General features: G+C 52.2%; 1 protein-coding gene across 3 annotated transcripts in view; it reads right to left on the bottom strand.

Annotated features, from left to right (window-relative positions):
• Rps6ka1 (ribosomal protein S6 kinase A1) overlaps window positions 1–22377 on the bottom strand; it is a 41623-nt gene extending 19246 nt beyond the window's left edge. Inside the window, exons 1-9 of one of the 3 annotated variants that reach the window (XM_038333004.1) lie at window positions 22217–22377; window positions 15445–15489; window positions 6213–6329; window positions 5906–5987; window positions 4149–4229; window positions 3899–3978; window positions 1898–2004; window positions 1161–1198; window positions 507–649 (exon numbers count right to left, since the gene is read on the bottom strand). In XM_038333004.1, the coding sequence (XP_038188932.1) occupies window positions 507–649; window positions 1161–1198; window positions 1898–2004; window positions 3899–3978; window positions 4149–4229; window positions 5906–5987; window positions 6213–6329; window positions 15445–15489; window positions 22217–22279 (756 nt within the window). In that variant the 5' untranslated portion in view covers window positions 22280–22377. Of the gene's footprint in view, window positions 1–506; window positions 650–1160; window positions 1199–1897; window positions 2005–3898; window positions 3979–4148; window positions 4230–5905; window positions 5988–6212; window positions 6330–7156; window positions 7336–8899; window positions 9031–15444; window positions 15490–22216 lie in introns of those variants that run through there. The other 2 variants (XM_038333005.1, XM_038333003.1) reach the window with 2 other exon arrangements.
• Window positions 22378–25162: the final 2785 nt, after the last annotated feature.

The raw sequence follows: 25162 nt of genomic DNA, 5'->3' as shown, positions 1-25162 counted from the left end.
AACTGCCTTGGCCCTTTAAGAAGACAGAAAATTAGGTAGGCGGAGTAGACAGAACAGAATTGTGGGAGAAAGGAAGCAGAGTTGGGCAGACGCTTCAGGCAGTCGCCATATGCAATCGCCATGCCTCTCCTCTCCAAGATGGACGCAGGTTAAGATCTCTCCTGGTAAGCGACCACCTCGTGGTGCTTCACGGATTACTAAATATGGGTTAATTAGCCAATAAGAGGCTGAAACTAATGAGCCAGGAAGTATTTAAAAGAATACAGTTCCCGTGTAAGTATTTTGGGTAAAGCTAGCCGGGTGGCAGGACACAGCCCCACCTTTCCTTCTACACTCCGGGTGGACTGAAGCCCATGCATCTCCCAGGGAAAGATGGTGCAGGTATGCAGGGCGAGGCACACTTGGCTGGGACGAAGGAAGGCTAGACGATTCTTCTTCACTGTGTACACAGGGAAACTGAGTCCTGAGCCTGAGACCGGATCATTTACTCTTGCCGGGACACTCACCATCAACACCCCATAGGACCACCAATCTGCACTGTGGGTGTGGCCCTGGCGGTTGACAACCTCGGGCGCCATGTACTCCACTGTCCCGCAGAACGAATAGGCCTTCTTCTCGTGGTCAATGGCCTCCTTGCTCAGGCCAAAGTCTGCAGCATGGAAGGAAGAGAAGCCATCTTAGAACCCCTGCCATCTTTACTGCTACCACACTGAGCTCCCCTGGCCAGAACAGGGGATTACTTCCATGATACCAAGAGAAAGCGGAAACCCACGGGCATTTGAAAGTTGTGGTGGGGAGCTGTGATTCTAAACTGGGACCTGGGGCTTTGAAAGGTGGCCCAGCAATTAAGAGCACCAGCTGTTCTTTCAGAGAGCCCAGGTTTGATTCCCAGCTCCCATATGATGGCTAACAACCAGTTCCAGGGGACTCTGGCTTCTGTGGGCAATGCATGTATGAGGGACACAGACACACACACAGGCAAAATCCTCATACACACAACACAAAAATAAATAACATAACCAGGCCCTGGGCTTTGGATTCGTGAATATAATTGGCACCGTCTCTCAGGTAGCAGAGGGAGCTCCCAGACCTCAGCTAAGACCTATCAGGACCCCTCCCATCCTTCCCCAGAGTCCAAAGGAGCAGGGCACTTCACTCACCGGTGAGTTTGATGTGGCCCTCCTCATCCAAAAGGATGCTGTAACAGAGAGACGGGTCAGAGCCTTAGCAGCAGACACTATGTGGGTTCGGGTGGTACCATGGGATGGAGGAACTTGGGCCTGCCCAGAAGAAGGCTTGGTCCAGATCTACCCAATGGGACAGTGGTAGAATGGAGGCCCAGCAGTGTCATTAGGGCCCCATTTTACTAAAGGGAAAACTACATCTCAGGAAAGTAACTCTCCTCATAAGATAGAAATGTCTGAGGAACCTGTCTTTTTTCTAAGCACAGCATCTACTATATTGTACAGGCTGGCTTCAAACTCTTGGACTTAGTCTCTTTAGCAGCTAGGACCACAGCCGTGCACAATAAGGCCTGACTTGAGGTGTGTCTACCTCGACCACCAGACTGTCCTACCTCTTAAGGTAGCACCGGAAGGCAGTGCATTTGGAAACTGTGGAAAACCACAGGAGAGACTTATCAGGACGTGATCTCTAATGGCAGCATCTCTGACGTCACTAGACAGATGAGACACGTGACACTGCTCCCTGGTGGCCTTTGGTAATAGCTCTACGGATCAGGCAGTCCCTAATTACCTAAGGTCAATTTGCTGCTGCCACTACCCCTCCAACCACTCCCTGATAACCCCCAAAAGGTAAGATCCTGAGGAGAGTCATGCCATCTCCATTTGAGTGATCCTGCTCTGTACCCTGTAGAGAGGCCAAGAGTTTCACTCACTTCTCAGGCTTGAGGTCTCTGTAAATGATGCCCAAACTGTGCAAGTGGTCCAGGCCCAGTGCCAGTTCAGCCAGGTAAAACTTGACATCCTCCTCTGTAAACATAACCTGTTGCAGGTAGAGAGTCATGCTTCAGCCAGGACATCCTGTTCCCTAAGAGCCGGGCTACAGAGCAGCCACAGCCTTTGGGTGTTGAGGGTCTACCCTGGGGACATAGTGCAATGCCGCATACCTTTCTCCAATATACAAGTCACTCACTGTGCTAAAGTTCAGAAACAGCAAAGAGTAAAATAATCCAAGTAGCCAGGAGTAAAAGACTAGAATTAACTGCCTCTCCCGGGCATAACGTAGAACAGGGAGTTTTTCCACATCCCGATACAGAACAACCCAAGATATACTGACTTGAGAGGCCAAGCCTAACACAGTATACAGAAACTAATCCTTCTCAGGTAAGAAAGTGGGGGTAGGGACTCAGAACATGTACAAAATGTATTTACAAAAGGAACCTGAGATGGTTAAATAAGAAGCCAATAAAAGAGTTGGATGGTGGTGGCACACGCCTTTAATCCCAGCACTTGGGAGGTAGAGGCAGGCAGATCTCTGTGAGTTCGAGGCCAGCCTGGTCTACAGAGTGAGTTCCAGGACAGTCAGAGCTATACAGAGAACCCTAGCTGGAAAACAACAGGGGGCTAGAGGGAATTGTAGTAACAAGACTGTACCATTAATGTTTACTTTTGAATCATGAAAACGGATCGCCTAATTAAGCGTTAACTTTTCAAATACTGAAAGTTTGGTTCTGAGTAAGCAAGACAATGCAGTGGGTAAAAACTCACTCAAGTTCCATCCTCCTGGAACCCTCATGATGGAAGGAGAACCAATTCTCTCTCATAGTGTCCTCTGACCTCCACATACATGCATGTCCACATATCTGTGTGCATATGTCCCAATACACACACTGGGTTTTTTGTTGTTGTTGTTGTTGTTATTTTCTTCTATTTTTGTCTTTTGTTTTTCAAGACAGGGTTTCTCTGTATAAAGGCCCTACCTGTCCTGGAACTAACTCTTGTAGACTATCCTGGTCTTGAACTCAGAGATCCGCCTGTCTCTGCCTCCTGAGTGCTGGGATTAAACATGTGCGTCACCACTGCCCAGCTCCAGCTATTTTATTTTTAAGAAAGTATGGATTATTATTTTTTATTTCTAGTGGGTGAATCAGGCCCCTGCACGTACTAGACAAACTCTCTACCACCGAGTTACATCCCGAGCCCTCTTTACTCCTAGTTGCTCAGGGAGGCCTTAATTTTGTAATCCACCTATCTCAGCCTCCCAAGTAGCTGGGATGGCAGGCCTGCGCCAGCATGCCTGGCCAAGCTTGGTTTTCTCCCTCCAAAAGAATAATTGTATTAATGGTCCCAATTTTTAAAAAATGAAGTTCACATCCTTTTATATTGGGTCCTTTATATTATATTCTTTTATATGAACGACAGTATAAGAAACTTACGCCTTTTATTGTTTTTTTGTTTGGTTTGGTTTGGTTTAGTTTTTTAGAGACAGGGTTTCTCTGTGTATCTATGGCTGTCCTGGAACTCACTCTGTAGACCAGGCTGGCCTCGAATTCAGAGATCCACCTGCCTCTGCCTCCCAGGTGCTGGGATTAAAGGTGTGCGCCATCACTGCCTAGCAAGAACCTTAAGTTTAGTTTCCTGGGCCGGTCTGGGCTTCTTTCCCTAGACCAGCACAGACTGTGCTACTCTACCTTAAGCGTTGAGAGATTCCCTTAGCAACTAGAGGCCATGGTGGTGCTGCATGTAGGCCTGCTCATCCTCAGCCTATCCTCGGAGAAACTCATAGAGGCTTTGCCAGAGGTGGCCTCTCTTTCAGAGCCAGTGTGACATTTATTGCAGCTGGGAAGTTACAGGCCTAGACCACACTGAGAATGGGCTTCACAGGACCCCGGGACTGGACTCTGCACTGCATCCCTGGCATTGGGATGTTGGCTTACCTCCTTTGACAGTCGTGTGAACAGGTCACCGCCACGCAGGAAGTCCAGAATGAGATAGAGTTTGCCCTCAGTCTGGAAGGCTGAGAGAGAGAGGACAGAAGCCAAGGCGGAGTCAGCTGGGCCTGTGACCTATGCCTCTGTCCCTGGCTCCTGGGCCTGGCCCGTGAGAGGTGGGACAAGGAATGAAGCAGGTCACAGGCACAGGTGGACACTGAGGTGAGGGTGGCACTGGGCGGGGTGGTGACCTCACCATAGTGCAGCTTGACCACGAACGGGTGGCTCACGTCAGCCAGGATGTCTCTTTCCATCTTGGTCCGAACACGGTCACGCACTGGCCAGAGGGGAAGAGAGGTCACTAAAAGTCTACACCCCAACACAGCCTCCCCAAGCCCAACCCTACGGGCCATTTCCCACTCGGCCTTCCAAGTCTGCACTCCCGAGGCTCTTCACCCTCGGGGCACTCAGTTTCCCCCTTTCTCCCCACACTGTCCTAGCTTCCTGGCCTGCTCTTGCTCTCGCTCCTCCTCATGGAGGCCAGGCAGAGTCCTGGTGTCTTGCTGAGTTGTGCCCCAGGGTGCCCTACTTCCTGAGGTCCCCGGACTTTGGCTGTGTTCCTCCTCCAGAACATCTTTATTAACCCTTCCCATGTCCACAGGAATTCCCAAGGCCATCCTAAAATGCAATTCTTGGGTGTCTAAGTAGACATTCTTAACAAGCTTTGTTTACTAATGTTTTTTCTTCTTTATTTTATTGCTGGAGAGGATTATTTGAGACAGGCTCCCATGTAGCCCAGGCTTGCTTCAAAGTCACTAGGTAGCCAGCACTAGCCTTGACCCTCCTGCCTCTACTTCCCACTCCTCAGGTTACGGGTCGCATAAATGTCTGGTAGGGACCAAGGACAGAAGCTGCCAATCCTAGCCATCAACAGGTTTTCGGTGGACTGGGTTCAAACCCTACCACCTCTAGGAAGCGTCCCTGTGGGCTGGGTGCCCTGGGCTTCCCACATCACTGCTCACTCTGTTTTAACCTTTCTATTTCTCTCCCTAGGTGTGGCAGGGGCCATGCTGCAGCTGACCAGTCCAGCCACATTCAAACACACCTCACGTTTCCAATCACCTCATGACTCCTCCTTCCTGGGGGTCCAAACTTTACCATCTTGTTCTGGTACATTCCCAACATCCTTCAAGGCACAGGGCCTACGCTACTCCCCAGAGTGTCCCCAGAACCCTTGCTTGACCTGACCTCTATGACTCTACAGCCCATTCCTCAACTCCTTGGCCTGGGCATCCATGTACAAAAGCCCAGCATCGCTTTACCTCACTGCTAGGCCATGTAAAGACTCTCCCAGTCCCTACCCGGTCCATGAGTAGGGACCCCACGATTTCTCCTGAGGGACGATCCTACGGTCAGACTACACTAAACCCTCTAGCATCTAGCAGAAAGCCCTTGGTAGGCCAAGGACAGATCTGTCCTTAAGGCTGACCCCTCCCTTAGTTTGGTCTCCACCAGCTTGCTGACCACATCGGCTCCCAGACCAATCAGAAACAACAACTGACCCACAGCCAACGACCCATCCTTGTGCACTAAGTCCCCAGAATTCTTGACTTTGGCTTGGGGCTCCCTTCTGAACCTCTCTGCCCCCCAACTCTGTGGCCTTGTCCCCAACTCTTGGGTCCCCAGCTTCCATACCCTCAGGCTCCCCGCCTCTTCTCTCATGGTGCCAGAGAGATCTCCCTTAGGCTTCTAAGCACCATGAAGAGACTTTTGCCCAACAACGTGATTGCTGAGAGTCTCCCACCCCAAGCCTCTGCACCCCACTACTTCCTTCTAGGCACCTGCCTTCACTTGGTTTTGGAGGAGGGAAAAGGAGGGGCTGGCTGAGGGTTGGTTTGCTCTCTGCCCCCACGCTAGAGGCTCCTCCCTCACCAGCTCTCCAATCTTGCAGCCCGGGCTTCCTCTGATCCCAAGCCCAGCTTCAGTTCTGCCCAGGGAGGAACTCTTCCTCACCTTTCAACGTTGCCTTCTTTAACACTTTCATGGCATACAAGTGCCCACTGTCAGGCCGGGTGACCTTGCGCACCAGGAAGACCTGGAAGACAGAGGGTGGGAAAAATCAGGGAGGGGGTGAGAGGCAGCTAAACCAACCATCTTCAAGCCCCCTACATTGACCTATAAGTTCCCTGGGACCCCAAGTTGACTTTCTGTTCTCCCTGGGTTATCAAGGTGACCTCTGATCCTTTGGTGGACTGCAAGGCCCCCCAATACCCCAGACATGACCTACGGTGCCCTCCCAAAAAGGTGCCCTCTGACTTACTTTGCCAAAGGATCCCTGGCCCAGAACCTTAAGGAGCTCAAACTGGGATGGATCAGCCTTCTCGGAGCCAGCCTTGACGTGGTGTGTGATGGAGATCTCCTTGAGGACGCCCTCATCCTGACAGAAGGACAGAGGCGGTAGGCCCGGGCCCCTTTGTAGGCCAGGAGGGGCCCTTCCAGGGCAACATGGCATACAGCTTATCCAAGCCATCCCACCAGATCAAAACAGGCCCAACAGACCACTACCCCAGTAGCCTTCAGGCTCATGGGTACCAACAGTGTCTCAATGGCCAAGAAGGCTGACTACCAGAGGGCCAACTCAAGTGAGGCCCTGTTCCTGTGGCACGGATGCTCGGGCCTGCTCAGACCCAAAGGAAGGTACAGACATGACCAAGATGAGTTGACCCAAGGCTTGGGTCTGGTGTAGGGACCAACTCAGGCCCGCCCTTAAGGCTCCCCTCCCCCCAGCTGTTTGGGCTTTGCCACAATAGGAAGTAAGGTTTGAGCTCATAATGGGGAGGTAGAGCCGGGCCTTTCTTGCTAGTCAGGATGAGATGAGGCAGACTCTCTGGTGTATGGATAAGGCTGAGGTACACAGAGACCCAACAGTCACCCAGACATCCCTGTCAACCCACTCAAATGCCCATCTGGAGCAACTGAGGGTTAAGGCCAGAGACCCTATGCCCTATCAAACTTCCCTTGATAAGCATCTAGGAGCCCTTGTCGGGTCATTGCTGTGCAGGGGCCTCTCTGGCCTTCCAATCTGCCAGTCTTGCCGTGAAGCACTGAGATGCCTCCTTACTTCCCCAGGAAGCAAGTCTAGGCAAGGTCCGGGCATCTAGCACAGCCGGGAGAGTCGGAAGCTAATTTGGGCCACACTGGCTGCCCAAACACCTGTTCCAGGGGCTACTGCCAAGCCAGGACCAGATATCCGGGTACACTTACCAAGTCCTGCTGGGGACCAGAGCCAGGGCCAGGGCCAGGCAGAGTCTGGCCGATCCTGGACCGTTGCTTCCTGAGCAACCAGGGGAGCAGGGCCCTGAGCCGCAGGCGGGGCAGCTTGGGGTCCTGCTCCATCCGCCCAGCAGGGCCACGGCACCATGGCAAGGGTAGGCAACAACCCACTGGGGCTGCTGAGGAGGTGGCTGGGCCCAAGGCGGATGTGCAGGGTGAGGGCGCGGGGGCTGGGCCAGGTCCAAGACAGCCAATCACACAGGGCCTGTGGTTTCCCAGTTCCAGACTTCCACCCTCACTCTGTTCCCTTCTTCTCTCTGCCCCCCTCCCCGGTGCCTGAGGTCTGCCCTCTGGCCCTCTCCTTCATCTTCCCTACAAAGAGAAAGCCCCAAACCAGCCCAGGGGCTAAGCAGATAGGTCCTAGAACAGTAGGGACCTGATAAGGTCCTCAGTAGGCAGAGAAAGGCATCTAGCATGTAGCTGCAGACAAGGACAGACACCCATCAGGCAGGGGCCGGAAGACATACTTACGATGTGTGTATGTACATAGCATATACACATTCAGTAAACAGACAGGGAGGTATAAGATGAGGCCATATCCCTAAGTGTCAAGAGATAGATTGGGACCATTACCAAACAGACAGAGGCAGACAGACACACAACACAGAGATGGGTGGGAGACCTAAACCAAGAGGCAAGAACACACAGCACATATCCACTACACGGGGGGGGGGGACGGGGGGACGGGGACACAATGCCTATGAGAGACAGAAGGGACCCAAACACACAGAGACAAAGGGAGCTACTCAACATTTATCATGTACACCATTCATGAAGACAGGCACTTATCAATTAGAGACAGGGCCTGGAGCCCAACAAGACAGAAAGAGCTGCAGCAGAGAGAAAGCCAGGCAAAGTTAAGACCTCCACAGACTGACAGGTCTCCAGGGCAGACCCAGACAGGTAGCAGGGCAGGGATTCCCCAGGAGAGGACAAGGGGACAACGCTGTAGGTGCTTTCTCAAGTGCTTAGGGAAGAGACAAGAGGAACAAAAGCTGCCGGCCCCAGCACTGAGAGTGTGCTCAATCCCATCTCTGTGAGGTCTTCCAGAACTTTCTCAGGGACTTCCCAGGTGGCCCCAGGATTGAGAGAAGTCAAGAGAGCCGTCTTGAGTGAACTCTGATCCAAATATCCCTAAAACCTCTAACCCCTCTGAGGGAACAGGAAACTGTGGTTCAAGTTCAGACAAACCAATGACAGAGTTGCCCTGAGCCGGGTCCCTCCTCTGGGTCCTGTCTGACTGCAGTCAGCAGTCTCAAGTGCCAGGAAAGGGTGGGCAGGTAAATCAGCCAGAGCCCACTTCCTGCCCACCCAAGCCTGCCGTCTCTCGGTCCTAAAGTCAGTGTGGGACTTCCCATTCCAAGCTCTCACTCTCAGAGACTCCAAGGGTTTCAACAGTGCCATCAAACCCCAAGAACACCGCAGGCTGACCAGTCCCCCAGAGTCATCTAGGGGAACAGGCAGAAGGTATGACTGTGGTCAGGCCAAGCAAGGCCACACAATTCCTGCTCACCACACCCCAAGGTCAGCTGCTTAACTCTGCCTGAGAAGACCCATTGGGGACAGATGCAGCTACCCGGAAACTCCAGGGGACAGAGCACCTTCCCCAAACCTATTCCGTGCTCAGAGGCCTGATGACAGACACCCGTGGAGACAAATTTCCCATCTCCTCACCTTTCTGGGACAGAAGTCAGAGTCTCTCTCAACCCTGGGGAAATCTGCTGGGGTTTGCATGGTGGGACTCAAGCCGGTAGCCAGAGGGGCCGGTTACTCCGACAACTTCTGCTTTTTTTAGCCTTCCTAGCCCAGAAGGCAGGGTCCCTGGCTCCCCTCCTTCTCACTTCCCTCTTAGCAGGAAGGAGGAACTCAAAATGGGTTAGGCTCCCCTGCTAAGAAGGGGACACTGCAGACCCCGAGCTATGACCCAGGGAGAGTCCAAAGCCACAACCCTTTCTGTCTCCTGACCCCCAGTGAGGGGAGACAGGAATGCAAACAGAAGCCAGAAGGCGAGGAGATGCCCACACAATATGTATTCAGCACTTGACAATATACAACCTGGGGGCTCCCCAACAACAGATGGGACAGAAGTCAGCAAGGCCAGTCTGGCTGGCACAGCCTGTAGTTGAAACACTCCTTTCCCGACAGAGCAGGCTGCACCTTGCCTCGTCCTGTTTCTGTCCAGCCACACTAATCCTAAGCCTTGGGATGGACAAGAAGTCAGAAGACCCAAGAAGAGGAATGGGCTCCTGAGGGCAGGCATGGACCAGGCCCATTCCTTCCTAAGGGGCTTTACCTCCTCTGACATTAGCACACCCACAGGAACTAACACATACGCTCACTCATGCTGGTGATCGGAAACCCTTTCTAGACAGCCCAGTGTAGAAACACATGCCCCCTCACGCACACTGTACTTCCCCTTCCCTGTCCTCACAGGGCTCTGATAAGCCTGTGGTAGGCGGCCAGTGGGGTTGTGAAAGATGCCACCCCAGACCAAAGCTCCTGCTGCTCCTTCAGGCAGGGCAGCGTGCCTGAAGATTGGCCACAAACACCTGTGCCAGGCTTCCCTCAACCCACCAGTCCCCACAAACAGGGAAAGAAGCGCCGTGGCAAACAGCACACCAGAAGGGGCAGAAGGAAGGAAACGGTCTCAAAGCTGCTTTTGCTGAACCGTGTGAGGACTCAAAGCCCCTGATGGCTAGGAGGGAGGACACACATCAGCTTACATCCCTGAGTCCCGGCCCTGTTCCTCCAGATTCAGCCCCTGTATTTACTTCCTCCACAGAGAAGCAGGAAGAAAAGCCCAGAGCCATGCCACCTGACCTTTGTCTTCTAGGAGCTCTACTCTGGGTGTCCTGCCTGCTGCGGTCAAGCCCACCTGTCAGTTGCTGGCCCCAGTGACCACCAACACTCTTTCCCCATCTGGCAAAATCTGCAGGGCCTTCCAGGTATGACTCCCAGCATGCGTCTGGGCAGGCTGCCTGCACAATGGCATCCCAAGGGAGGGGCTGGTCCCAGGCCAGGGAAGAAGCCTGAGACTTGAGCCTCCCATCACAGGGTCATTTAAACCACGTGGTCACTCTTTTCTTCAGTCTTTGCTAAAGTAGGTTCACCAGGCCTGGGCTTGGCACAGCTCCCAAGGACGGATCCTTTTCTGATTTTCAGTGATAAGGAAACAGGACTCAAAGAATGACAAGTCCAAGCTCACGTGGATGGCACCAGGGGAGAGTTAAGAACTAAACTAAAAGCCTGTTCCTGAGCCAGCCAAAGCTTTACTTCACTCCATCACTGACCCCTAGGCCCACCTCGCACCCTGACACCCCCAGCCAGGCTTTCCTGTAAGCACTAAACACCAGTGTCTCTCCTTTGGCCGTGACTGACAGCCCCCGGCCCCTGCTTCAGCCAGGTGGGAGACAGACACTAGGAGGCACAGAGAAGGCTGGTGTGGGTCTCATTCTCAGGCAGCTCCAAAAAGAAATACTTAGTAACGAAACCCAACTGTCCTGTCCCAGGGCTTTGGTTAAGGTGCTGTAGCTACCCCAGAGGTGGAGAGACTGTCAGGCTGAGGTCCTGAAGACTTTCTGGGTGAGACGGTACCTGGGCTCTTGAGGATAAACAGCTATGGGCTGAACAGAAAGGGACTTAAGAAAAAAAAAAGTTCATGCCAAGAAAGGGCATTGGGAGCAAGGTGCTTGAGAAGGGAGCAATGACTCCGACAAGCCAGTGCTCCCAGGCAAAAAGTCTTTATTTCTCAGTATCAGTCGCCTCTAAGAAGGTTCTCTAGAAGCCAAACGGGCCATGAAGAAAAGAGACATTGTAAACAAAAGCTCTCTCCGCTAGACCACAGGCTCTCCCCCAGTGCAGGCTGAATGAAGAGAGGCCCAGGCAGGCGTCCAGGGCGCTAAGCAGGTAGTCTGGACAGTTCCGGTCATCCGAGAGAAGTTTCTCTCAGTACCTGAGGCTGCCTGAGGCTCCCTGTCGCCTAGAGTCACATCCTGCCTAAGCTCCAGGGCCAGGGGAGCACAAGGGATCCGGGAGGGATCAGGGTTTAATAAACAGGAAGAGAGGAAGGGAGGCGGGAGATACTCAGCTCTCAAAATAGACCTGAAGGCACTTCAAAGGGGTCCAGCTCCGGAGAGGGCAAGAGGAGGGGGCCTGGGTTGTCCAGTCCACTCCCAGAGGGGAGAGGGAGTAAGTGGAGCCCCGGTGCTCCTGAGAATACCAAGAGATACAGAAAGGGATCCAAGGAGTGCTTGCCCTTCGCTATGGATGCTAAGCCCCAACACTCTTTCCAGCTGTAAGGACGAAGAAGCCAGCACTAGATAGCAACACTGTGCACAAGCTTAGGAGGCTTTAATTTGTGCACAGCACATTCTCTCTTAGGTGGCCCCTTTTTTCTTTTGTGACAAGGTCTTGATATATAGCCTTAGCCAACATGGAACTCATGTAGCCCAGGCTGGCCTTGAACACACAGATATCCACCTGCCTCTGCCTCTGAGTGCTGTGTTTAAGGGCCTGTATCATCACGCCCAGCAAGATAGGTTTTTCTGCATTGTAGTTAGGCTCTATTCTGCCCTCTGGAAGAGCACTTTGCCCCAGGCACCTCCACTTGGAAGGCAAGCCTCTCTCTCTGGCCACTCAATGTCCAGCCAAGTGCTAAAGCTGCAGAAAAGATAGTCGGGTATCCCAGAGCCCACCAAACCTTCCTTCACCTACCACTCTCTGGTTCACACTCCGTCAAGAGCTCAGATAATACTGGTTGAGGCTAGGATGTGCTCAGGTCACTAATCACTCTACTGAGGGGAATGGGGGCTGGGGGAGGAAGCGCCATATGTAGGTTCTGTGTACCCATAAGCATGTTATTTCCCCATCTTAGCACCAACCAGTTTTCCTGTCTCCACCTCCCTCCACACCTGGGTGCTCTCTGAGCTGGGGGTGTCCAGCGCATTTGGGCAAGGGGTCCCTTTCAGTGAAACAATACGGAGCACACATACATGATAAAGGACAATCTGCCCGCTCCATCCGCTACCCAATGATGTGGTCCTGGTTGCAGGTTGAGCGCTCCCTAGTGCACTAAGACGTGGCCACTGGGGATCTTCATCCAGTGGTGGCTGAGCTCACACTCCGTGCTAGCCCCCTAGGGTGGGAGACACCCAGTGCTCTTCCTCTTTAGCACTCTAGATTCACCAGCCAGGGAGGAACAGGGCTCTGGTCAAACAAGGCTGGACCCCCAGCTCTGTACGACATAAGGCTTCAATTTTCCCATCTGGAAAATGTTGCTCTACCTCTGAAAACTGTACACAGGGCTGGAGAGATGGCTTATTGGTTAAGAGACTTATTGGTTACAAAACTGCTCTTCTAGAGGACCCAGGTTTGATTCCCAGCACCTACATGGCTGCAAACAATCACCTCTAATTCCAGTGCCAGAGGATCTGAATCCCTCTTCTGGTTTTCCCGGGCACTATACACATATGAGGCACAAACATACATAAAGGCAAGACACTCATGCACATAAAACAAAAACTAAATCTAAAAATTAATAAATAGGGGCTGGTGAGATGGCTCAGCAGTTAAGAGCACTGGCTACTCTTCCAGAGGACCTGGGTTCAATTCCCAGCACCCACGTGGCAGCTCACAACTGTGTGACTCCAGTTCCAGGGGATCTGACAGCTTCATCCAGACATACATGCAGGCAAAACACCAATGCACATAAAATAAGAGTAAACAAATCATTTAAAAATGTTATTAAAAAATAATAAATAAAAGCTGGGCAGTGGTGGCGCACACCTTTAATCCCAGCACTCAGGAGGAAGAGGCAGGTGGATCTCTGTGTGTTCAAGGCCAGCCTGGTCTACAAAGCAGTTCCAGGACAGGCTCCAAAGCTACACAGAGAAACCATGTCTTGAAAAAAAAAAACAAAATAAATAAGTAAATAAAGAAGAAAAAACTGAGCACAAAACCTCTATTTTGAAGCCAGGTGGTAGTGAACACCTTTAATCCCAGCATTCAGGAGGCAGAAGCAGGTGGCCAGTCTGATCTACAGAGTGAATTTCAGGGCAGCCAGGGCTACACAGAGAAACACTGTCTCGAAAACAAACAAAAAAACCAAAATAAAAAGCTTCCAGATGCCAGGTCCAGGTCCAGCCTTTTCCACCGCATAGCATCTGAGAGCCCCACTGCCTCACTATCCCCAGCTTTGACCCCCTCCCCGCACCAGGACCTCTGTCTCAGTGTGGGAGCCTTAGGCTGTGGAATGAGCAAAGGCTCAGGCTCCTGCCTAGACAAGCCCCCTCCCCGACTTAGCCAATCTTTTGGTTTGATTTTGAGACAGGTCTCATATAGCCCAGACTAGCCTAAAACTCACTACATACCAAGGGTACTTTCTCCTGATTCTCCCGTTTCTACCTCCCAAGTACTGGGATTGCAGCCTTCACCACACCAAGCTGAGCCTTTCGACTCTTGAGATAACAAACTGAGCTCAGTACCAGCTCCCCAAGCCTTGCTCTACCCCCCTTGGACCTTCAAACCCAAGATCTGAAGGCCTCACATGGCTCCGGCTTCTTCCTTTTATTACAAGGAAACTAGAGGCAGCTCCTTTATGGGACGAATCTCCTGTCCTGGTCAGAGATAACCAAGGTCCAAGCTACAAGGCTTACTGGCCCCCAAGGCTCTGTTGTTATAGTAACCAACAGCAGGAGGAGGTAGGGGCCTACTTCTCTCACTCTGCCCCACCACACCCAGCTGAGTTACCTTATCTGAGGAAGCTAAGTCAATGTAAACACCAGTACCAACTCTGACTCCAAATCAAAGGTCGTGCTTGGAGCTAGGCTGACCAGGCCTAGAAGGTGGGGCCGTGGGCAGGAAGTAGAACTGAGCAATGTAGCAAGGCAGTCCCTCTGCCTGCACCGCAGTTACTACCTCATCTGTCCTTCACTCAGGAAAGGCCTATTCCCCCAATTACAGTTGACTGTAGGGACTTAGAAAGCAGAAGAGCTTCTGGGTAGAGTGGAGTACCTGGAAGCTAGGTTTGCACAGACCCAGAGGGCTTCCAAAGCCCCTCCACAGTCCTCTCTCTCCCTCCCTCTCCCTCCCTCCCTCTGTCTTTCTCTGTCTCTCTTATCTCCGTGACTCCACACAGAGATGAGAAAGCTGAGATCAGAGAGGACAAGGTACTCAGCTAAGGTCACACAGGAGGTCTTAGCTATGGAAGACTGGTGGGGTGACTCGGTGGGTAAAGAGGGTTGCTGCCACACTTGACAAACTGAGTTTGGTCCCTGGCATCCACACGACAGAAGGAGAGAACTGACATCAGAGTTGTCCTCTGATCTCAGCACGTCTAGGGACATGCACACATATGTACACAAAAACACACACAAAATTATCAAATAAAATCCCAGCACTCAAGAGGCAGAGACAGGTGGCTCTCTGGGTTCGAGGCCAGCCTGGTCTACAGAGTGAGAGTTCCAGGACAGCCAGAGCTACACAGAGAAACCCTGTCTCAAAAATCAAAAACAAACAAACAAAAAGTGCAATACATTTTTGGGGTTGGGCATAGTGGCAACCACCTTTAATCCAAGCACTTGGGAGGCCAAGGCAGGTGGATCTCTTCCAGGCCAGCCAGAGTTACATAGTAAAATCCAGTCTCAAAAAATAAAAATAGTAATTTTTTTTTTAAAAAAATAAAGAGCTAGCAAGGGGTAAGTATCCTGAGGAGGCAAGGACACCTGGGATGAGGGCAATGCCTCAGTGTTGGAGCTGGGAGTCCCAAGAAACCACCTGGGAGGCACTGGATGTGGTCAGAAGATCCGCCGGGTTCCCATCCCCACCACTCCAGTTCACAGGCCCAAATGTCCCCAAGTCCTTGTTGCACCCCGTTCTACCCACCAAGGAGATCAGAACAGAACACAGACCTCTCCAAACCCTCCTTAGGCCCCAACTATAAGTACATAAGCCCAGGAAGTGTTGTGGCCTGGGTGACAGACAGCCAGAATTCCTGGATCCTGTACCTGTGTCCCCTTCATCTTTGAGAAAGGGAAGAGGAACCAGTGGTCTCCGCCCTGAGAACAGAGATAGGACCGGGCTACACAAAGGAATGAGAGGCCAGGGCCTTCTCAGCCAGGTGCTGCAAGTGCAACACTCTCTTCTTCACGGTCACGACCACACACACACACACACACACACACACACACACACACACACCCGCCATCGCCCCTAGTCCTCACCTTGGATGGCTGAAGTCCAGCTTCTTCAACTGACGCCTGTCCATTCTGGAAAAGAGAAACAGAATGAGGGCACTCTTCTGTCACAACTCACCTTCAAGGAGACAGATGCACGCTGGGACTCTCCATCCTTGGGTGTTCCTAATAGCATAGCCACAGAGGCCATAGAGACCAGTTTCTCTCTCTCTCTCTCTCTCTCTCTCTCTCTCTCTCTCTCTCTCTCTCTCTCTCTCTCTTTCTTTTCCAAGACAAGGTTTCTCTATATAACAGTCCCGGCTGTCCTGGAACTCGCTCTGTAGACCAGGCTGGCCTCGAATCACAGAGATCCTCCTGCCTCCGCCTCCCAAGTGCTGGGATTAAAGGCATGTACCACCACCGCCCGGCAAGGCCAGTTTTTTCTGCATGGGTCCCCTCCATCTCTGCTTCACTAGGCAAGAATCAAGCCCTCTGGCAACAGTCCCTCCCAACCCAGGCAGAATACTCCCAGGACGCAGGTATTCAGAATACCCAACCTCCCTCTGCCTAGCAAACACTCCATCATCTACAAAGTCTCAGCTCAAACAGTACCCTTCCTAGGGAGAAGAAAGCAGCACACACGGCCACGCTCTGCAAGGCAGACTATGCAATCATTTGCAAACTAACCAACCACGAGGAGCCTCAGCATCCCTATCTGGACCACTCAGAGAGATACCCTAACTTCCACAAACTGCTATAAGGAAGGACAAATTGGGGAAGGTGTCCCTCCTGGTGGCTTCCCTGGTCCTTGCCCTACTTTGAGAGCCCTCAGCGGGTGAAGTGATGGCTGTACCCATGCCTTTGCTTTTCTCCACTGCACTACTGGTCACATATGGACGCGCCCTTCCCAATAACCAGGGATTCCCAGGAAAGCAGATAAGAGTGGCCGCCATCTGCCAAGCTGGGCTCACCGCTCCACACCTGTGGCACTACTTAGTCTTTCTGATAGCTCTGAGGGTCAGGCCCTGGCCCAAGGGGTAGAGGAGAATGCCGGGGCTCAGAGGGGACTAACAATGGAGCCCTGACACGGCCGAAAACATGCGATTTGAAATGTGGCCCCAAATGGAGGGCTTGGCTAAGGAAAGGCCCGCTGCAGAGTGGCCTGTACCATGGGAGAGACAGGAGCAAGACCCACCTCTGAGCTATCCTGCTTCTTCTGGACTTTACCCCAGTTGAAAACTATACATGCTGGGGTGTACCATAGCTGGTCTCTCCATTCCTACATGCTATGAGGTTAGAAACCCAACTGAAGACGCTGTCCCCACCCCTCCTAGCATAGAATAAGTACAGTGAAACAGACAGGAGGCTCCCAAAGGCTGGGACTTTGGAGCCAAGAGCCAGGTCCATAGGGCAGCTTTGGCTCTGCTTGGCACCAGCAGGCACAGCTACATTCTACCTAGTATGTGTTCCCCTTTGTTCCTGGAGTGGCTGCCCCTGCCTGCCAGGCCATCCTTCCTGCCCCGAGCCCCATAAATGTCCCTAATACTCCCCGAGTCAAGTGTTACATGGGTACACACACATACACGCACGCACGGGTCTAAGGGCAGGACTAGACAGATGTATTTGTAAGTCCAGCTTACCCAGCAGACCTAGACGTCAGTCACAGAGGAACTGTCTCACCTCAGGGACGAACAGCCTGCCCATCAGCCCCTGCTCTAGCCCTCCAGAGGTACTCCAAACCCTCATCTTCCTCCACATCTCTCAACCCGGCCACTGAAAACCACACATCCTCTATGACTGAGACGAAGCCGGAATCAAGTTCCAGCTTCTCAACACGACACCCACGGCATTCATCTCCAACTATCCCGCACAAGGATTCAGAAGTGGGTGCAAATTATGGCTCCCACCATCTGCATGACCCAGAGGAGGTCATTTTACTTCTCACAGTTCAGTCCCCTCCCCTGTAAACCAGGGGATAAAAATAACACATTTCGTGGATAGCTGCTACAGTCAATGAATCAAGCCCCAAAGTACACACACCTGGCATGTGACTGGCCCACAAGCAGGAGCCGCTGTAGCCACTATTACTATTGCCACCCCGACTGCCTAGCTCGCGTCTTTTTACTAACACACACAATCGTTTGTCTTCTGATCTGGTAAAGCAGTGAGTCGGTCAACATTTACCCCAAGAACCTCTGTCCATGAGAGCTCACACCACATCCACCTGAACAGCACTCTTGACAAAGGCAACAAATTTTGACATTCTCATCCACCTTACAACATCTTAGGGCAACCAAAAAGAACACCCTTCCTCAAGCTTTAAAGATATGGAACGCTGGCCTGCTGAGATGGCTCATCAGCGTAAAGGACTTGCCACCACGCCTAAAAACCTGAGTTTGACCCCTGGAATACAGAAAAGGGTAGAAGGAGAAAACAGACTCCACAAAGCTGTCCTATGGCTCCCACATGTGTGCAGATGCATGGGTATGTATGCACATCATGTATACATACAGGCAATAATAATTACATCTTAAAGATGGGCCACCTCTTGAGTCTGCAGCCATCCTTGCCCAGAGACCACGCTAATCTTCTGTGTACCATTCCAGTTTTTTTTTTCTTTCTTTCTTTCCTTCTTTCTTTCTTTCTTTCTTTCTTTCTTTCTTTCTTTCTTTCTTTTTGCTTATTTGGCTGGTTTTTCAAGACAGGGCTTCTCTGTATAGCTCTGGCTGTTCTAGAGCTCACTCTGTAAACCAGGCTGGCCTTAAACTCACAGACATCCACTTGCCTCTGCCTCCCGAGAGCTGAGATCAATTAAAAACATGCACTACCACCTCGCAGCTCATTCCAATTTTAGTACTGTCAAAGCAAGCACTATTGGGTCCCCCCCTTTGGTGCTTCCACTGAGTGACCCCAGATCATGAATATGACCGAGCATTTGTATGGTGACTTACCCTACCAAGAAAACCCTTCCTGCTCTTCTAGTAGGGCTGAATTCACCTCCTCTGTCCACACAGCCTCTAACTCTCCCTTCTCTCCCATGTACCCACAGCACTGAGCACCCAGGTTAGCGCAGGAGCACAGCTTTACTTGTCCTTCATCAGCTCATAGTTCGTCAAAGGAAAGGTGAAAGGTCAACCCAGCGAGGACAGCTAGGGGGCCAGAGTAGGTTCTTGCTAGCAGGTGACAGCCATGGGACCATAACTCAAATTCATGTATCTGCAAGCCTAAATCCCTGATGAAAGAGAAGACATAGCAAGAGGTGTCAAGACTTTTTCCCCTTAGCATGATTCAGGGACACCACCCCCTAGCCTTGTTCAGCTAAGATCCTACCCTAGGATCATCGTCACAGAGCATTTCTCTAAGAGCTGATATCCAAAGTCTCTATAGAAGTGATTGGTTCTCAGTAAAAGACTGAAAGAGGCAGAGAAGACAGCAGAGAGCACTTGACAGGCGGGAGGGGCAGTGGGAAGAACGCGGCTGTGTAGCCACAAAGCCACAGGTCTTGGCTCTGACCCTGACCCTGCACCTGTCACATCGCTTCTCAGAGCCTGGTTTCTTCCTCCGTACCACGACGACATATCTACCTTGTCAGCAGCTGCACTCGAGGGCTCAGAATACTAAAGGAAGTCCTAAAAAGCCTACGGTGGGCTGGAGGGATGGCTCAGTGGTTAAGAGTACTTGTTGCTCTTCCAGAGGGTATGAATTCAAATCCTAACACCCATGTCGAGCAGCTCACGATTGCCTGTAACTCCAGCTTCAGGGGACCCAGTGTCTTCTTCTGGCCCCAGCTGATACCAACACACACACACACACACACACACAAATAAAACAAACAAATAAATAATATTTAATAATAATTCTCTAAAAGGCCTAGGGGAGAAGGTTTTGCTCAGAGGTAGAGTACCTGCCTACCACAAACAAGGCCCTGGAAGGAAGGAAGGAAAGGAAAGGGAAGGAAGGGGTGGGAGGTAGGGACACAAAGCAGACCCTAGGACCAGGCAAAATGACTGGGACAGGGACAGCCCTTTGTCTTCTTGGAGTTCTCCGTTCTCCTATCTTTCTCAGGAGGACTGTGAGGACGGAGATCTGCTCAGAGCCCTAGAGCACTGCCCTTCTTCCCGTAGCTGGAGTCGTTTCTTAACAGGCAGGCTTCTTCCCACCTAAGGGTCCAGAGCAGCTCCTGAAAAAGCTGGGAGCAGAACAGATGGAGAAAGGCAGCACATGCCCTGCAGGCAGGAAGCAGCCCCAGGAAAGGAGGTCTGAGCCCAGCACTGGCAGCCCTGTGCACTGTGGGAGCCTGGGGGCCGAGTGCCAGGACACCGCTAGCCCTCGGCCAAGGCTGGACAAGGGCCCTGCGGGCTGAGAAGTGTATGCCAACATCCGGAGCTGCTCTTGGCGTACCTGCCACCTGCGCCAGTTTAAACCCAACCCATGCTCATCTTCAAGCCTCCTTTGCTTGGTGGGAAACAGCAGGAGCACTGAGTTCCAATCCGGGTCCAGATATTAATACATGGGCCAGCATTTCCAAGTTCATCTGTCCCCTCTGAAAATGGGAGTCATTCCTATCTCAAGAGGTTGTGAAAATTAAAGTAACATAGCATCCATGCACAGCCGATAGCGAAGTCCTGGCGGGACAGGGCCTGGAGACGAAGCTCTGTTTTTGCCCAAACCAAGAAAAATCCAGGTAACATCCTCACCCATACTCCCAATTGGTTTATTCCACCTCGGCCCGGCAGCCCAGTTTTGGTGACAGCAATGGGAAGACAGGACAGTTCGGATCCAGACCTCTTTTGCCAAATACCCCTGCCCGCCCCCTTACCTGCCTCCTTCCTGACTTGGAAGCTGCCCACGATGGCGCCAGTACCTGCAGGTCAGGTCCATGTATCGCTTACATGTCATCTGTACTAAGAACAGCAAGGCCCTGTTCTTAACCAAGAATGCACACCCTCACTGTCCCATGGCTCCTGTTACTCAGACAATAACACCCAGTCCACTGGCACCCTCCAAGGCTTGGGGGAGGGGACACAGAGAGCAGTACCCAGCTTTTTTTTTTTTTTTTTTTTTTTTTTTTTTCACCTTGTCAGGCCCAGGAAGCAGAGTTAGAATCTCATTTGTGGCGCTGGAAAGAGAAGCCCAGATGACTTGAGCATGAACTAAGGGCCACCCCCAGCATTTCTGAAATAAAGTTCATTCAAGAAAATCCTCTCCCCATCCCAGGAAATCCGACAGTCTCCTCTCCCCGAATTCAGGTGCAACACTGTTCAAACTAAGATGTTTCCGGTTTAACCTGGCCCCCATGAAGCTGGCCCTGGCCTCAGGATTTCCCAAAGGGAAGCAGGAAGTGCTGCTGCCCTGGAGGAGGCCAGAGCTGCCAGATCTCTACCCTCCCTGCTAGTGTAACATTGAATCCACGAGGCTAAGCCCCTCCCCAACCATACCTAGCCCAACTCTCCCTTCTGCTGGAGGCCCAGGTGGCAGGGGCGTGCCCAGGCAAAGGCACACACCTCTAAGCCTTCCCGCGGGCCTTGTGCCCAGTCCTGAGGTAGAGGGGGGAGGCAACAGGGGCTGCATAGGGCAGTGCTCCTCACCTACCAGGGTGAGTCAGCGAGAGAACCTCTGAGGGCTGTGTAGGGCCTGTAAAAACCCCATGGCAGGGATCCCAGAACAATTTACTCCAAATTGCGCCTTCAGGTTGGTTACCTAATCCAGCAGCGCCCACCCTCCAATAGCCAGTGTAGGCCATCCCTTTAAAGGGGCAGCCAACCCTGGGTGCCTGGAGACCTGGGGTCCTCACTGTGGGTCCCTCTACCTGTGGTCCTGATAGGCAGGGAATATGGTGACTGCCCTACGCACCCAAACATAGGCAAGGAAGGGTTCAAGCCCAGAAGAGAACCAATCTAAGTTCTGGAGTCAAGTGAGGTCTCCATCCCTCTTCTATACCCCTTAACAGCTCCAGCTAAGGCAGAGTTTCACCTGCCCCCTTCCCAGCATGAGAGCAGGGCAAAGTTTCACACTTGCTGGTTCAAGACTTGACCTTGATCCTAGGGTCACAGGCCACCACCAAAAGTGGCCTCCTGCATGATCAGGGTTGGACCACAAAGCCCTCGAAGGATAGGAGCTGCTTCTGGAACAGAGTAGGTGGTAAAAGCCACTGCCCAAGGCCCAGCCTTTTCTAAGGGAAAGGAAGAAGGAGGGAGAGAGAGGAAGACGGATGCTGAGTCTCTTCGCCAGAGACAATCTCTCAAGGGCTAAGGGCAAGCCCACTCTCCAGCATAACCTGAAGTAGGAGACTCGGGTGTCACTAGCATTAAGGCAAAGGAAACCAATCCAGAGGTGGTTCATCCCACTTTCCGTAACTGCCATGGGTCCGGAAGGGCTACCTTCCTGATGTCAGAAGTGGAGGAACGAAGAGAGCTCTTGGTGAGAAGGAACGGGGAGAAACCGGATTCCCATGATCCTTGTCTCTAGTAGAACCCCAGACATCTGACCCAAGCCTTTGCCATCTGCACTGACTGGGGCACCTCCCACAGCTCCCAAAAGATGATAAGCGGGACGGGTCCTAGGGGTGCTTAGGGAGTCAAATCTCAACATCCCGTGGGGTTCCCTCTCCTGGCTACCGCAGCGAGGTACTGAGCACCCAGCAGAACCGTTCCCTGCACACGCACACCCGGAGCACAGGGGGGTGGAGCCGGACAGTGGGCTAGAGACCAGAGGGCACTCGCGTCCTCGCGGGGCTGCAGAGACGCCGCGGGCCGCCCCGCCCCTGTGCGGATCCGGGCTGGCCGGCCGCCGGCGCCCGTCCCCCGCCCCTCTCACTCACCTCCGGGTCCAGCGGCACCAGCTCCATGAGCGGCCAGGGCTCCTTGAGCTGGGCGAGCGGCATCGCGCCGCCGCCGAACCGCCCGCGCTCCTCCGGGCGGCCCCGGGCTGCGCCGCCTCCGGGCCCCGGGATCCCCGCCGCTGCACTGAGACCCCCGCGCGCCCCCGAGCCCCTCGCGCTCTGGCTGGGCCGTCCGCCGCCGCCGCCGCGGCACTCGCACTTCGGCTCCCTCCGTCACCCGGCGCCGCCGCGCCCATTGGCTACCTGCGCGGGGGCGGGGCCTGAGTAGCTCCGCCCACTCCCCACGGCGCGGCATTCCCGGCGCGGACCCCCGCCCCCAACGCGCTGGGGAGTCAGCCCCGCCTCCACACGAGCCCCTGGCCCACTCTCGGCCCTGCCCACCGGAGACTGTGCGATTATCTTCTTCCCGGGCTGTGTGTCCCTGCGCAGACCCCGCCCGGCCCACCGTTGTCCTGTCCTAGCAGCATTTGGAATCTTAACCCAGAGGTGCCTTCTCCCTCCAGGGGGAGGGACTGCCACCCTCCACGGGATGTCCTGGGTCTGATCCAAACCGAGGCTTGGAAGGATCCGGCGCTGTGTGACCTCAGCTCGCCGAGCCCTAGGATCGGCTCCCTCCAAAAGCTGCACCGCACGGGAACCCACGCTGGGGTCTCTAATGTGTCCCAAGCCGGCCAGCGCCGGGACCCACAGCGCCCCCAGGGTGATTTCCTAATACGCATTTTTCCCCTCCCAGTCTGTGTTGTGTCCTATGACTTGAGGGCGCTGGTTTCAGGCCAGGTCCAGCGTCTCTTCCTTGGCCGGCCCGATGGTGGTCTTGGTTTGAGCTTGAAGCCCTGTGAAGAGGGCAAAGTCTAGGCCTGGTGGGATCAGGATTCCCTCGGGCAGGATTTGGCCTGAACCTAAAAGAGGTCGTCGTAGAGCCCAGGTGTGGGGAAACTTACTCTCAGGTGAGAGCCCAAGGACAAAAAGAGAGAGAGACGACGGGGAGAGAGAGAGAGAATTTGAGATTGGGTCCTGGTGTGTGAGGGAAAGAGAGAGAGTATTTGTTTGAGATTGGGTCCTAGTGTGTGTGTGTGTAAGAGAGAGAGAGAGACAGACAGACAGACAGAGAATTTGAGATTGGGTTCTGGTGTATGAGAGAGAATTTGATTGAGATTATTAGGTTCTAGTCTGTGTGTGTGAGAGAGACAGAGAATTTGAGATTGGGTCCTGGTGTGTATGTGTGTGTGTGTATTGTCACGAGGCTGTGGCCTATCAGTAAAGGTTCTGTGTGTCTGTTTCCTTTGACAACTACATGGCATTTCCTTGACTCTGCCTACTTTCTTTTCATATCTCTGCTTGAATTTTCTGCCTGGCTTTACTCTGCTAAACTATTAGCCGAAATAGCTTTATTCATTAACCAATGAAAGCAACATGTATACAGAAGGACTTCCTAGCACTTCCTAGAAATAGGATCTGAGTTCTAGGCCAGTCAGTGCTACATAGTGATACTGCCTCCAAAAAAAAAAAAAAAAAAAAGGCTGGGTGGCACGCCTTTAATTCCAGCACTCTGGAGGCAGAGGCTGGAGGGATCTCTGTGAGTTCAAGGCCAGCCTGGTCTGCAGAGCTAGTTCCAAGACAGCAAGAGCTGTTATACAGAGAAACCCTGTCTCAAAAAACCAAAAGAAAAAACAAGTAAATAAATAAATGAATAAATAGAAATAAATTTAATTCTGGAGACAGCTTGCGCTCCATAATAATGACCTTGTCTTTAAAAAATGACAAATTGAAAAAGAAATAGAAGCAGATGCTGCTTGTGCACTTTTCATCTCATCTGAGGTGGCTGAGACAGGATCGCTGGAGCTTATTGTTCAGCCAGCTTAGCCAAATAAGTGAGCCCCAGGTCCAGGGAGAGACCCATACAATAAATAAATAAACAAATAAAAAGATAAAGACATGGCTTGTCAACTTATGGCCAGCACACATACATGGGCACACTCATGCACATCCACATATAACACACATAGACATACACACATGCACATACAAAGTAGACACCAATTTCTCCCAAGTCTGCATGTTCCCCTTATCCCGTGTCTTCCCTTAGTGGGACCACTGCTGGCTTGAGCTGCATTTTGGGTGGAAAGGACACTGGAACCCCAAAAACATCGATTTGAATCCCAGATCTGCCACCTTGTCAGTCTTGGAAAACTCCTGTCTTCAAGTTCATCTGCTTTATCTGAAAAATGGAATTAGAACTCCAGTCTTTTGGGTTTGTAGTTAGGACCAAACTCATAAGCCTATATATAATTTATAGTTGTGAATTACATACCAGGCCCTCTCAGCACAGTGGCATGGGCCTGTAATCCCAGAACTCAGGAGGCTAAGGCAAGAGGACCTTGAATTAGAAGCAGATCAGCCCAGATTATATAGTGAGACTGTGTTTCAAAAAAAATAAAATAAAAGTAAATACAGCTGGGTAAAATGATGTGTGCCTGTAATCCCAGGTCGTGGAGGTGCAAGGCAGGAGGATCTGGAGTTCAGACTCATCCTCAGCTTTGTATTGAGTTCTAGGCTAGCCTAAACTACAGGAGACTCTTGTCTCAAAGCTCCTGACAAGATCTCTCATAAGGTAAAGGCACCTGCCATCAAGATAAGAGTTTGATCTCCAAGATCCACATAGTGGAGGGAGAGAACTAACTCCCAAAATTGTGCACTTGAAACACACACACACAGAGAGAGAGAGAGAGAGAGAGAGAGAGAGAGAGAGAGAGAGAGAGAAATAGGATCCAGAATAATATTTCTGCTCTTTAATCTCAGCACTCTAAAGACAGCAGGCAGAAAGATCCCATTGAGTTCCAGGACAGACTGGTATACATAGTGAGTTCCAGGACAGCCAGAGCAACACAGTGAGACCCTGTCTCAGTAAATAAATAAATGAATAAA

The sequence above is a fragment of the Arvicola amphibius genome, chromosome 6, assembly GCF_903992535.2.
Source record: "Arvicola amphibius chromosome 6, mArvAmp1.2, whole genome shotgun sequence".
NCBI classification, from domain to species: domain Eukaryota; kingdom Metazoa; phylum Chordata; class Mammalia; order Rodentia; family Cricetidae; genus Arvicola; species Arvicola amphibius.
This window is presented reverse-complemented; position numbering and strand designations above follow the sequence as displayed.